The sequence below is a fragment of the Octopus sinensis genome, linkage group LG1 (genome assembly GCF_006345805.1).
Source record: "Octopus sinensis linkage group LG1, ASM634580v1, whole genome shotgun sequence".
Taxonomy (NCBI): Eukaryota; Metazoa; Mollusca; class Cephalopoda; order Octopoda; family Octopodidae; genus Octopus; species Octopus sinensis.
Window position 1 is genome coordinate 207,364,289 of NC_042997.1, and position 15,334 is coordinate 207,379,622.

Sequence of the window (15,334 nt, forward strand, 5' to 3'; positions counted from 1 at the left end):
GGTGAGGGTGTTGTACTAATGAATGTCTAAAAAAAATTTTTTTTTTTTTTTTTTAAACCGAAAATTATGTTTGTTTTAAACCTTGAGATTACATACAAAGTATTTTGCGTAGGATATGAGCAGTTCCCATGAGCACTATCTTTTGAATTTCTGCCATTTTTGGGTTTCCTGGTATCTGAGTTAGGTAGCTATCATCCCCTTTTGCTATCATTCCCAGGGCACCTATGACAACAGGTATTGTTTTAGTCTTCAGGTTCCACATTTTGCTGATTTCTATTTCAAGATCTTTATATTTGCTCAGTTTTTGGTAGGTCTTGACAGATACGTTTATATCGATTGGGACAGTCATATCAATAAGGAGGCATGTTCTTTGTCTGAAGTCTTTCAATATGATGTCTGGCCTATTTGCATCTATCTTTCTGTCAGTTTGAATGGTAAAGTTCCAGAGGAGTGAGATGTGGTCATTTTGAAGCACTGGGGGTGGTTTGTGTTCCCACCAGTTTTTTTCATGGGGCAAATCCAGGTTTTTACAGACTACCCAGTGAATATATTGTGCAGCTCTATCGTGCCTGTTGAGATACTCTGTAGGCGCTAGAAGACTGCACTTGGAGACCACATGGTCAATGGTTTCATTTTGTTGCTTGCATACACGACCCGTTGGACTGCTTCTGATCTTTAATATGTTGGCCTGGTAGTTTCTTGTTGGTAGGCATTGATCTTGAGCTGCTATGATAAACCCCTCTGTTTCAGATTTTAAGCCATTGATGGGTCAGGGCTTTGTCAACATCTGCATCATTCACTCTCTTTGGGTATTTGCCATAGAGAGGTTTTTCTTGCCATTTATCATTCAGAATATCTAAGGCAGCAGTTTTAGCACGTGTTTTCATGCGCTTAGCTTTTTCTGTGCTTGTTTCTTGTGTGTCTAATTCCAAAATTTGTTGTGTTCGGAATTCACTTAGATATTCCTTTGCCGGTTTTGTTACTGAGTATGATGCTTTCTTGTTTTCCTGTTTTGAGACAAGTTTTAACATCCAGTCCCCAGAGTTTTTCAGGTAGGTGTCTAGGCCAATTGTAGCAATCTTCATTGTTATTGCCAGTTGTAAAAGTCCATGGCCTCCCTCTTTTCTTGGCAGATAAAGTCGTTCTGTATCTGCCTTAGGGTGGTGCATTCTATGCATTGTCAACAGTTTTCGTATTTTTCTGTCAAGATTACATATTTCAGTAATTGACCAGTTAACGATATTGAAACTGTAAGTCACGACTGGTATGGCTAATGCATTGATCGCTTCGATCCTGTTTCTCGCATTCAGCTCTGTCTTGAGTATTGCTCTTATTATTATTATTATTATTATTATTAATATCATTATCATTATTATTATTATTATTATTATTATTATTATTATTATTATTATTATTATTATTAATATTATTATTATTAATATCATTATTATTATTATTAATATTATTATTATTATTATTATTATTATTATTATTATTATTATAATTATTATTAATATTATTATTATTATTATTAATATCATTATCATTAGTATTATTATTATTATTGAGTGAGAGAGCAGTTCATGCCATCAAAGTGACACTGGGGTAAAATATACGAAGCCCAATATACCCATCATGACTACCCGTCTGATAAAGGCACACCAGGCACATGCATCACAACCATATGTGCGCGACATGGTGATCTCATATCAAGATAAACAGCACATGACCTTGCAGGTGGGGCCCAGTTAGAATTTTCTTCAGGTTGAGTAGCCGATCCTGCTCAAACGGTCCCTGAATAAGGGTTGTTTAAGGATGTTGAAAGAACCACCCATGTTTCCAGAAGTGAATTATTCAAACCCCAAAGAATCCCTCTCAACACATGGCTATGATGCTCCCCCACTACTTCTGCTCGTGATCAGAGATGCACATATTATCAGCCACTAAGGGACATGCTCAACTGGTTAAGGTCAAACAACTGACAAGCAAATCTGTGGTATTGAGCAGAATATTTGCTGTAGCCCATCTTTTATACCAAGACAAAACAATGTACATGATAACACTTCCAATCAGTTAAGATCAGAAGCCATGAGAGCCATTGCCTGGTACTGCATCTATTATTATTATTATTATTATAATTATTATTAATATTATTATTATTATTATTAATATCATTATCATTAGTATTATTATTATTATTATTTGCGCTGGTATGGTCATGTGGCGAGAATGGATGAAGATAGTTGTGTGAAAAAGTGCCACACCCTAGCTGTTGAGGGAACCTGCGGAAGAGGCAGACCCAGGAAAACCTGGGACGAGGTGGTGAAGCACGACCTTCGAACTTTAGGTCTCACTGAGGAAATGACTAGAGACCAAGACCTCTGGAAGTGTGCTGTGCGCGAGAAGACCCGGCAGGACAAGTGAGTCCATAACCCGTGGCCTTCTACATGGGATGGAGCCAGCCTACATATGCATACCTTCCCTTCTTGGGACACAAAACTCTACTTGTGAAGACCTGTTGAGACAAGTGAGGATCAGAATCGAAATCGATCAATGGAAATTGCAGATGTGTTACCAGTGCCGGTGGCATGTAAGAGAACCTTCCGTTTCGTGACCGTTGCCAGCACCTCCCCGACTGGCCTCGTGCCGATGGCACGTAAAAAGCACCATCCGTTCGTGTCCGTTGCCAGCCTTGCCTGGCCCTCGTGCCGGTGGCACATAAAAACCACCCACTACACTCACGGAGTGGTTGGCGTTAGGAAGGGCATCCAGCCGTAGAAACACTGCCAGATTTGACTGGGCCTGATGAAGCCTTCTGGCTTCACAGACCCCAGTAGAACCGTCCAACCCATGCTAGCATGGAAAACGGATGCTAAACGATGATGATGATGATTATTATTATTATTTAACTGAACAAACAACAATGAAAAGAAATGTGTTCAACAAGAGAGGGAGAGAAACAAACTTAGTTCTTATTAAATACCATTGTATATTAATGGGGGTAGAGACCCCCCTCGGTCATCAATGGCCATGGTATTGCACCTAGAAACTTCCCCTCTGTCTATTAAAGAATCTTCTTCTAAATGATGGAATTGTATTGTTTCTTGGTATTGCAGCTGATAAATTACTGCAATAATATCACAGGTTAATTATATATATTTTGAGTAAGAACATTTGTTGGATTAAATATGTTGTATATTTTATTTATAACAGGTATTTTTGGTATGCCCATAGAAGAAGGAACCAAATGTACAGTAACAACGATAAAGAATTATCTTGATACTCACACAAATTCCAAAATAAAACATATTTGTTTGATTGATGTACAGAAGGAAGTAATCAGAGCTTTTAAGCTTCATCTAGAAATGGTGTTTGGAATCAGTAAAAGCAGAGGTAGGACTTGTTATTTGTTTGATATTTTAGTGAAAATTTAAATGACTTATTTCAGGTGTTAATTAAGATTTTTTCCTCCTCCTTCAGTCAACTTTTATCTGATTCCTATTATTGGTTTATGGGCACAGCCATGGATTTGTGGTTAAAAAGATTCATTTCTAACCATGTTAATTCCCAATGTAAGGCAACACAAGCAAATATCTTCTAGTATGGCCCTGAGCCGACCAAAGCCTTGTCAACTGGTTTGGGATATGGAAACTGATTGATGAGGCCCTCATATATGTATTGTGTGTGTGTGTGTGTGTGTGTGTGTGTGTGTGTGTGTGCATGCATGTACACGCACACATATTTGTGACATATTTTAACCTCCCTGCATTTACTTTAGACATAAGATTCTCTCTTATTGTAAAAAATTAAAAACATCCCCTCCAACATAGGTTTTGCATATATATCATCATCATCATCATCATCCTTGTTTAACGTCTGTTTTCCATGCTAGCATGGATTGGACGATTTGACTGAGGATTGGTGAACCAGATGGCTGCACCAGGCTCCAATCTTGAACTGGCAGAATTTCTACAGCTAGATGCCCTTCCTAATGCCAACCACTCCGAGAGTGTACTGGGTGCTTTTACATGCCACCGGCATGGAGGCCAGTCAGGCGGTACTGTCAACGAACATGCTCAAATTTTTTTTCATGTGCCACTGGCACAAGTGCCAGTAAGGCGACGCTGATAATGATTATGCTCGATTGGGGCCTTTTACTTGACACTGGCATGGAAGCCAGTTGGTTGCTCTGTCAACGATCATGCTCAGATGATGCTCTTAGTACCCCACAGGCACAGATGCCTGTCATCGAATTTGATTTCGATTTCACTTGCCTCAATAGGTCTTTGCAAGCAGAGTTTAGTGTCCAAGGAAGGAAAGGTACACATAAGTGGGCTGGTTACGCTCCTGGCATAGGCCATGAGGTTATGGTCTCACTTGTCCTGCCGGGTCTTCTCAAGCACAGCATATTTCCAAAAGTCTCGGTCACTAGTCATTGCCTCGGTGAGGCTTAATGTTTGAAGGTTGTGCTTGACCACTTCATCCCGGGTCTTCCTGGGTCTACCTCTTCCACAGGTTCTCTCAACTGCCAGGGTGTGGCACTTTTTCACACACCTATCTTCAGCCATTCTCGTCACATGACCATACCAGCACAGTCGTCTCTCTTGCACACCACAACTGATGCTTCTTAGGTCCAACTTTTCTCTCAAGGTACTTACACTCTGTCGAGTATGCACACTGACATTACACATCCATTGGAGCATACTGGCTTCATTCTTTGCAAGCTTACGCATGTCCCCAGCAGTCACAGCCCATGTTTCACTGCCATGTAGCATGGCTGTTCATACACATGCATCATACAGTCTACCTTTTGTTCTGAGCGAGAGGCCTTTTGTTACCAGCAGAGGTAAGAGATCTATGAACTTTGCCCAGGCTATTCTTATTCTAGCAGCTACACTTTCAGTGCACCTTTCTTTGCTACTGACTTGGTCACTTAGGTAACGGAAGCTATCAACTGCTTCTAGTTTTTTCTCCCTGGAATGTGGTAGAAGTTGGTTTCTCCACATTTTCAGTGTTTATTGCTCCTGAGCATCTGCCACGTACAAAAACTATTTTCCCGGTTAGCCTTCCAGTGATATTATACACACACATTTTCTACTAATAATTCTTTAGAGAGAAATTTCTTGAAATAAGTGTTTTATTTTCTTACGTCCAATAATGTTGAACCAAGAGTTATAGTGTTGGCTGACTCTAAAGTATTTACGAGAGGCCATTTAGCTCTGGAAGCCTTCTTCAACTGAACAACCAAGTTTCTTTCCTTGAACAGGTTCCCCTCTTAGAAATTACTTATCACGTGACCATCAGCCTGAGTCATGTGATGTGGTAAGCAGGTAAATTGTGTGAAGCAGACAACACTGCCATATGAGTGAGATATACATGAAAGACAAATTATAAGAAAGGTTTTAAAATGCACCATATATAGTCCAACCCATGCTAGCATGGAAAATGGACGCTAAACGATGATGATGATACAGAGTGCAGATGGTATTTGAGGACACGTGCATTTTTAGTCATTATTTTATTTGACTAATTTTTATTGAACTTCTATTTCAGAAAATAACAATGAAAGGCCTTATGCTTACTAATGAAATAAAAAGGCTTGTTGTGATTGTGGCTTTGAAGGCTAAGCATGGTGATTTAGAAATTTCTTGCTTTCTGAAAGTTGCAAGATCTTTTGACCATAAGATTTAGTTAGAGGAAGAAGATGGATGCATATTATCTGTATCAAAACATTCCAAATGTTCTGATTCTATCAGGACATCTGAAATTATTCTGGAAGTTAAATAGAACACTGAAGACAATCCAAGAAAATCAATGAGGTTAATTGCAAAAAATATCACATGTCAGAAAAACAATCAGAAATGTTGTGCAGGGAGTCATCAAATACAAATCTTACGTGATGAGATGTCAATCCATGTTAGGAAAAAGCATAAGAAAGCCATTTAATCAGATCCAAAAGACTTTTGAACAAACTTGAAAATTTGTTAGAAGATGGTGTGATTTGGTTTTTCTTGGATGAGAAAAACTTTGACCAGGACCAGAAAACTAACAGAAGAAATGACAGATGACTATGTGCAGGACCTTCTGAGGTTTCAAGAGTAGTGCACACAAAATTTCCTGCAAGTGTCATGGTTTTGGGTGTTGTTAGCAATGAAGGACACGGGATGCAACCTCACTTTTTTCCACAAGGCCTTAGGATGAATACTGCTTCGTATATTGAGGTTCTAGATAAAGTTGTTAAGCCTTGGATCAACTGTGTATGCAATGGAAGGCCTTATGCCTTTCAACAAGATTCAGCACCATTACACAAGGCTCAGATGACACAAGAATGGATCACTGACTATTTGCATAATCACATCACCCCCAATATTTGGTCTCCTAATACTCCAGATCTCAATCCACTGGACAACTCTGTATGAAGCATCATTGAGAAAAATGTCAATAAACATCCCCATAGCACCAAAGATTCTTTGAAAGCCACCATAGTTTGAGTCATGTCCAATATGAACAACAATCATTTAATCTGAGCTTGTAAACAATTTTGGGCCCATGCATAGGCAGTTTTTGATACTTATGGTGGTTTTATTGAAGGAAATTATTAAACTGATAATTTAGCTTTATGTTTATGTTATTCTTATAAAAATACAGTTTTTTACTGTTATTATGTGTTGTTTTTTTTTTCAAACCATAAATTTGTCTTCAAATACCATCTGCACCTTGAATATCCTTGATAAAAATTTCAAAGACTACATGTTTATTATGGACTTCTGGTCACACATGTGCAATGATATACAGCAACTAGCCTGAGCATTACCTGCACTATACATACACATGTGTGTCCCAATGAATTTCTTTCGTCATAATTTAAAGAAAACCATACTTATTTAATGAGATTTTCTATAAAGATGCTTCAGATGGTATAAATTCCAATTCTATTGGAATTTGTTGTAAAAAAAAAATCTTTCAAAACAAATATCTGACATGTATCAGTATTTATGTCTGCAATTTTTATTTTCATATTAAATTCCAATATTATCGTAATTTACAGACTCTTAAAGGTATTTGTGAAAATTTTCATCTAAAAATAACCATTTTCCCAAAAGTTATCATCATCATCATCTTTTAACGTCTGTTTTCCATGCTAGCATGGGTTGGAAGGTTCAGCTGGTGTCTGGGAAGCCAGGAGGCTGTACCAGGCTCCAGTCTGATCTGGTAGTGATTCTACAGCTGGATGCCCTTCCTAATGCCAACCATTCTGTGAGTGTACTGGGGGCTTTTTACGTACCACTGGCACAGGGGCCAGAGGAGGCTGGCAATGGCCATGATCGGTTGGTGCTTTTTATGTGCCCAAAGGAACCAAATTTGACTGGTGTGAATTTTCTGAAACTCCTCTCTCCACTTCCTCAAAAACATTTTTTCACAACAAATTCCGAACTTACTGGAATCTACACCATCTGAAGCCTGTTTTAATAAATGTTTTAAGAAAAAAAGGAGGAGGAAGATCACATTTACTAACCAGTTTCATTGTTTTCAGACTTTGAAAGTTTCAAGTATGTTCTTCAATGTATTTATAGTCCATGTGGTAGAAGAAACAGATGGAAATAATCTTATATAGCCTTGTCGCTATATAAAAGGTCAGGGAGAAATGACTACAAGTTAGCATGTATTCTCTTGCTAAATCATATTTTCAGAAAGGAATATCATTATTTATATGGAATAAAGTAGTTCTTTTAAGAGAGAGAAGAATGTTTAATTGTTTATTTTCAGAAGCCACATCATTAAACCCATCCTTTCCTGGTCCACATCAGAAAGCAGCCCCTATGACGTCCAGAGAAAATGCTGGCATAGAAATAAACCTAAGGATTGATTCAATTTCTAATGCATCTGTGAGTAAATAGATTCATGTAACTTATTTATATTTAATTGTTATTTCATTTCCAAATAAGGAATCATTACAGTTAATTAAAACATTTTCTCAATCAAACTCAAACATTTTATTTCCTTCACATCTGATATCTTGAGTATATCTTTTGCTAACTTTAACAACCTCAAACTTACTACAGCCATTCTGTAGAGCCTTTCTTAACAACAATATCAACTGCAACAATGTATCTCTCTTCTCTCCATGGAATGTTCCTTAGCTGTTTACCATTAATTATTTTTGTAGGTTGATGTCATCGTTAACAGCTCCAATGAAGAACTCCAGCTTGACAAAGGGTCTATCTCCAAATTTATTCTCAATGCTGCTGGTCCCCAGATACAAAACGAATGTAACCAGAGATATCCTCAAGGTATTTCTACATCTAAAATAGCTGTCACTAAAGGATATAACCTCAACTGTAAGAATGTATTTCATCTGGTATTACCTCCCTGGGATGTAAATTCCCCTGATTCAGTAAGTATCAATCATATGATATTGATTTATTGAAACAGTTAATGTTTGAAGAGAACCTTATGCATGTTGTGTGAGAATCATAAAGCAAATGACAGCATCCTGTTTAATATTTGGTCTTCCAAGTTATCATTGGAAGGAAGCAGAAGATATCGATGAACAGGACACTTTTATATATAAATAGAAGGAAAAAAGCCTCATGGCCTAACAACAGTTATGTGACTGATAAATAAGACTATATTAAAACATATTTCTCTGTTTTACTCTCTGTATTGGTGAGTTTTTCTCTGTCATGGCACGAGCACTAGAGAGGTTGTCATGTCCTCAACAACACTAAAGACTCCTCTTGGGTCTGCATTGTCTCTCTTCATTCGACAACCATTTTACACGGTGGATTGGGTCGGTTTTATTGTAGCAGCAACATGAGTGAGGTTGCCTTGTCTCTTGCAGGACTAAAGAGTGATAGGAATGACAGTTGTGAGAGGAGAATATATTTATTACAACTAAATGGTTTCTTCCTGTAAAAAGAAAATAATTTAATAAAATGTCTATTACCATTTACTAGACACTTATTTTCTTTTAGATTCTGGCAAACTTGACTCAAATAATAACCACTTGTCTGAAAAAAGCTGAGGAATTGGGAGCAAAAAGCCTTGCATTTCCTATATTAGGAGCTGGAACATTGAAGTACCCCATTGAAATCCTACCCAGAACTATGTATGAAGCAGTGAAAAACTACTCAAATCAAAATTCAAGCTGGATCAAAGATGTTTACTTTGTGGTTTATCCTCAAGACACAGAAATTATGAAGGTTGGTTGATGATTTTGTTGTTTGTTGTTTTATGATGATGATCATCATCATCATTATTTAACATCCATTGTCCATACTGGCATGGGTTGGACTGTTTAACCAGTGCTGGCAAACTGAGGGGTTGCACCAGGCTCCGGTCTAATTTGCCATGGTTTCTATGGCTCGATGCCTTTCCTAGCACCAATCATTCTGAGAATGTAATGGGTGCTTCCTATGTGCCACTGGCATGGATGCCACTTACATGACACTGGCAACTGCCAGTTTGCCTCTATGAGGCCCAACGCTTGAAAGATGCTTTTTACATGCCACCAGCATAGGGGCTAGTCAGTTATGTGACACCGACAATGGCTACAACTATGAATTTGCTTGGCTTGACGGCTCTTCTCAAGCATGGCATATCACAAAAGGTCTCGGTCACTAGTCATCTACGAGGCCCAATGTTTGAAGATTATGCTTCACATCTTGTCCCTTGTCTTTCTGGATCTTGCATTTCCACAGCTTCAATCCACAGGTAGAAATTGGTACTTCTTCACACAGCTGTCCACATCCATACACATCACATGACCATACCAGCACAGTTGTCGCTCTTGCACACCACATCTAATACTTGACCAACTTTTCTATCAAGACATTTACACTCTCTCTTACATTTTTGGAAGTTACCAAAGGAAATATTCTGCAATAAATAAAGAAAATAGAAACAAAAATATGGAATCAGTTTTGTAAATTTATTTGTTGGTGTCTTAGAATTCTTCAGTTGGAATGTTGGAATCTTTGATGTGTCTCATGGCCCTGTCTTCCATACTTTTAGGTTAGCTTGGTTTTCTTCAACTCTTCCATTCCATGATTTAATTCTTTGTAACTTGATATGGATTCAGTGCAGCTACCTCCTCCTCTACAACTACCACCACTACCACTACCTACCACAACATCCTTCAACAATTCCATTTTGGTTACTGACCAACCAAAAATGTGTTAATGGCACCACCAGAACACTGATGGTTTTCTTTCATTTCTGTTCTTCAAAGTGGAACGCTTTGGAAACTCTTCCCACAATTCTTTACATTTCTTCTCAAAGTTGGATGAATCAATTAAGGGGCTTCTATGCTGTGGCTTGACTTGCTAGTAATAGCAGCCAAGTGTCCCTGGCAGAGTTTTAAGGGGGTCAGATAGGATACCTTCTGCTATTTGTTTCAGCCCTTGGCATTCTGGGTTCAATTCCTACTGGTGTCACGATTGATAAAAATATTCCAATCTTGGCAGCTGGATTGATGGAACTGGAAGAATACCAAATCTTCTTCTATGGTGTTTGTTTCATTCTGGGTTCAAATCCTGTCATAGCCATGCTGGATTGTTAATTCACTCCATCGTTTCTTTTCACACCAACCTTTGGTAACTTGGTTACATGTGCATGAGTCCTCTCTGCTGCAAGCATTTCAGGGAAGGTCTCTGGTTTGAAAATATCTTTTCTTCCCTTCCTCCCCTCTCCCACCAGTCTTAAGAGCTCCTTCAAGGGTCATGTGCATTACCGGCCGTCCTGACTCATTACCATCATTGTCATCATCATCATCACCATTTAATCTTAATTTTCCATGCTGGCATGGGTTGGACTGTGTGTGAGACAGGAGCTTGAAAGCCATAGAACTGCACTGGGCTTCAATTGTTTGTTTCTACAGCCTGGTTTCTATGGCTGGGTGCCCTTACAAATGTAACCCACTCTGTAGAGTTTACTGGGTGCTTCCCATATAAAGCATGAATGTTTTATATTTGGCAGCCACCAGCGCAGGTGCTGTATATGGGCACCTCGTACATGGCACCAGCAGCCATGGGCTCACAGGACAAGGACTTCTCGTTTGGAACCAAGAGATTAGAGTATGTTGGAGGGACAGTCATGGGTCTTTTACACTTGACAAGATACTTGGCTACCCCAGTTGGACAAAAAAGGAAGGGAAGGTAAGAGAACGATGGAGAGAGAGAGGGGGGGTCTACCCACAGGAAACAATGGGGATGATGTCAGTAATACAGAGGGGAGGATAGAGGGGTATGTCCAATAAGAGTATGAGGGGAGATGTTTAGAGATAGTGAGAGGACATTGGAGTGACTGGGGGTGTGGTAGATATGTGAGGACATGGACAGTGTGTAGTTAGGCGAGAGAGAGTGGAGGGGCCTACAGTGGGGTGGGGGATAAGTTGGGTTGTGAGGGAGCTTGATAGACAACAGAATTATGTGTGAGAGGTGGGTCATGTTTGTAAGGGACATGCCTATATGTATGGATGGTCACAATGTTACTTAGCTTATAAGATGAAATATAAAAAAAAAGCATAAATAAAATATAAGAATGAAAGAATACAGAACAGAGTGGGTAATGTAGTCCTAGGTAGACTGGTTGTCTGATGGCCTCATCCTGTTCTTTGACTTATTGTGTCCTATATTTGCTCTGTCATGATTACCTGCCTCACAGAATACAACAACAACACAGGGATTACAACAAAAAGCTTTGTAGACAGTGAGCAGATGTGGTTACCATTTGTCAGACAGGTTTTTCAACAGCTTGTTCAAACTGTGTCCTGGATTAAGCATAGACCAAGGCAGGGTACCTGCCACCTAGAGTATCTTCAGGTTCCCATAGGCCTCTGTCAGTTGGGCAATGTGGACAGTGGAAGTTCCACTCTAGCATTATATAGAGGATTACTGGCAGATAAGTACGACGTTTTTGAGGAGACTCTGGACATCAATGAGAAGGAGCTGTCCCAGAATGTTAGAATGTCCCTTTTACATAATATCATTTTTACATACCATTTCCACTTTCAATTCGGAGTACTTGGGGATATTTCCAACCTCTTTACTCACAACATTCATGTCATTTGGTATGGCTACATCAATGATCTGAGAGTATTTATCTCTCTTACTCAATATGACAATATCCGGCCGATGGTGTTCGACTAGACGTCTGAAAATCATAGTCCCAGAGTATCGTTACTTTTCCATCCTCCTGCATAACTTTCCTTGGTCCATGCTCATACCAGTTCTCTCTTACTTCATATTGGTATTTATGGCATAGGAGCCAAGGAAGATACACACACACTTTATCATGGTAGCGCTTGCATTCTTTTTGTGCAAGACCCTCACATCCACTTACCAAGTGGGTCACATTTTCCACTCTCTTTCCACAGAATCTGCATTTCTGGGTGTCAGAAGTTTTATAGATATTATACTTTACAGAATTGGTAGCAAGAGCTTGGTCTTGTGCAGCAATGATCAGGCTTTCGATGGTACACTTCAAATCACCTCGCTCAAGCCACACTCACGATGCTTTATTATCCTTAACGTTTTGTGTATTCCTTTCAAACTGTCCATACATTCTCATTTCATGAAGGTCTTCTTTTCTCTTCTCCTCGGCTCTTTGGTTAAACTCCTCCTTGCCCATCATTTCATCAGCATTTACACCCATATCTTTCGCAGCGTATTGCAGCAGGTCTTCATCACTATCAAATACTCGGCAAGCATTCTCCTTTCACTCCTTATACAACGGTCTATACTAATTAGTCCTCAGCCACCATTCTTCCCTTTTCATATACAGTCTGTTTACATTTGCTTTGGGTAGTAGCACCCCATGCAGCATCATAAGCTTTCTCGTCCCCTTCTACCCAGTGTTGATATTTCCTCCTTAGTCCATTTGAGGATGGACGCACTATATCTGACCACCGCAACAGTCCAGATATTCATTGCAGTAACCGAAGTTTTTGGTATTCAGATTGGATTTCAACACCATCTTCACTATTTTTCGACACGCCTCGCTGACCTTGACTTTTATTTCTGTGTAGAATGTCATCCAGCTCCAAAATCCCTAAATATCTATACCCACTACCACCATCGGGTTCACCCATGGTCTCTCTTGATGGTAATCGTAATCCTCTGTCGGCTGCTTTCTTCCCTCTTTTCATACTAAGTACTGAGCATTTGGTAATCCAAATTCCATACTAATGTCCCTACCTCACTTCTGGACTGTTTTGGTTAAGGAATCTGTTTTTCAGATTTCCCAAACAATTTCAGGTCATCCATAAACAGAAGGTGGTTCAATGATGGGTCTTTCTCCCCACATTGGTAACCCATCTTAACATTCCAAAGTGTCATTGTTATGGATATTAGTGCAATTACAAAAAGTAACGGAGAAAACAAGTCTCCTTGGAAGATTCCTCTTTTAATATTAACTTCTCCAAGGAATAAATTACTTTACAATTTGGTTTCCCACTCTTTCATGCTATGCATCAGAAAATTTGTGATGTTGTCAGCAACGCCAAACATCTGCAGGCATTCAACGATCCAAGAACGAGGCATCATATCATATGCCTTCTTAAAGTCAATCCAATCCACAGACATGTTTGTATGCTGTTTTTTACAATGCCTCAGAACTGTTTTATCGATGACCAGGTGATCCTTGGTACCCTGAGAACTCTTCTTACATCCTTTTTGTTCCCTTGGTAGTATTTCTTCCTGTGCTAGGAAAGTGTATGTCTCCTTGCTGCACATATTCCAGTGAGTGCCTTCCAGATTATGTTTGGGCATGGGACAGTAGTTTCCCCACAATATTCCCCTTTCTTCAATCTCTCATTACAAGTGTTGTCCTCCCAGGTACAGTTGTGGGGACTGTACCTTTCTGGACACACTCATTCAATTTGCCTATTAGTCTTTCATATACCACATGGCATCTTTTCAGCCAGAAGCCATGAATCCCATCTAGTCTGGGGGCTTTCCAGTTAGGCACTTTACCCACTTTTTCTTCCACATCACCCATGCTTATGACAATATTCCTTTGTTTCTTTCTTCCTTGTAATTCGGTCTTGATAGTTCCTATCCACATTGCAGCCCTTTTATGCACCACATTGTTTCCCCATAATCCGTTCCAGAACTCCTTGGTTTGGTTTGCATCAGGAGCCACATTTTCTCCATTGCCTCTTTCTGATGTTTGGAAGAATTGCTTCAGATTATTTTTGAACAATCTGTTCTCCTCAAACTGCTTATTTCTGTTCACAAATCTGTTGATCTTCTGGCTTTTTGCCATGATCCTCTGTTTTAATTATTCTATTATCAAACCCATTCTTCCGTATTTCATATTTCTTCTCTAATTTTTCTCAGTCGGTTTTATTCCCATCTTTCCAGTTTCCTCTTAACCATTGCTCAATTTTTCCTAGATCTTGCCTTGTCCGCATTATGTTCCTTTCAATGTGTCGTTTCCACCATTGTTCTTTCGCTCCACCACTTTTTGTTCTCTTAAGTTGTAATTTCTCCTCAACAAGTAGTGCAATAGCTCGGAGAAGATTCCTAGTTTGCGTCACGTCCTCTGTCTTGATGTACAGTATGACAGTATTTACCTTTTGTGTTACTTTATTTATCATTCTTCCATCTACCTTTCTCATGTTCATGGGGATGTTTTCTTCTGGAGCATTCATCAAGTTGGTGAGTTGTCTTTGAATTTCAAGCAATTCATTATCTAGTTGGTTCATTTCCCCTGCAGGTGCACCCACCACAGCGTCAGGGTTTACTCTACAACGTTCCCGTTCCTCATCCTTAACAGCTCCATCACCATTCTCCTCTTCCTCCAGTCTACTCTTCTCTCTGCTTTCAATTCCTACCTCTATGTTTTCACCTCTGACCATCCTTTCTTGCCCATCTGCTGGGTCTCTCAGACTCTCACTTATCCAAGATATTTTTACTCCAGTTAAGTAACTCTTCCTCCTAATTACTCTCATGGGTTTCATTAGTTTATTTTCTGACTTTGGACACAGGTCCTTTTCCATCCAAAATTTCAAGGTACGTCGGTCTACCCCACGACTTCTTTCCAGCTTTGCTCTTTCATGACATTCAATAAGTGTATCGTATTCTTCCTTCGTCCACTTATGTCTGTTTTCGTGCACACCGTGTACGTGACCTGTTGTGAAATAACGACCGTCTGATGCGGGCGGTTTTGGACGTGCCAGGTGGGGATCCTTCACCATAATCAGCCATAGCTTCATTCTTGCTGTTAATTCTTTCCTTGTTGTGCTGCATCATGATTATTATTATTATTATTATTATTATTGCCTTTGTACAGCTTCTAACGCTAGAGATGTACTACAGTGCCAGCTGTTCAC

At 39.3% G+C, this 15,334-nt stretch overlaps 1 protein-coding gene across 1 annotated transcript in view; it reads left to right on the forward strand.

Moving 5' to 3' along the window:
* The window catches only part of LOC115209664 (protein mono-ADP-ribosyltransferase PARP14-like), a 730,077-nt gene that overhangs the window by 381,014 nt on the left and 333,729 nt on the right, over window positions 1-15,334 (forward strand). The window contains exons 15-16 of the mRNA XM_036508891.1: window positions 8,168-8,395; window positions 8,976-9,203. Coding sequence (XP_036364784.1) covers window positions 8,168-8,395; window positions 8,976-9,203 — 456 coding nt within the window. The remainder of the gene's footprint in view (window positions 1-8,167; window positions 8,396-8,975; window positions 9,204-15,334) is intronic.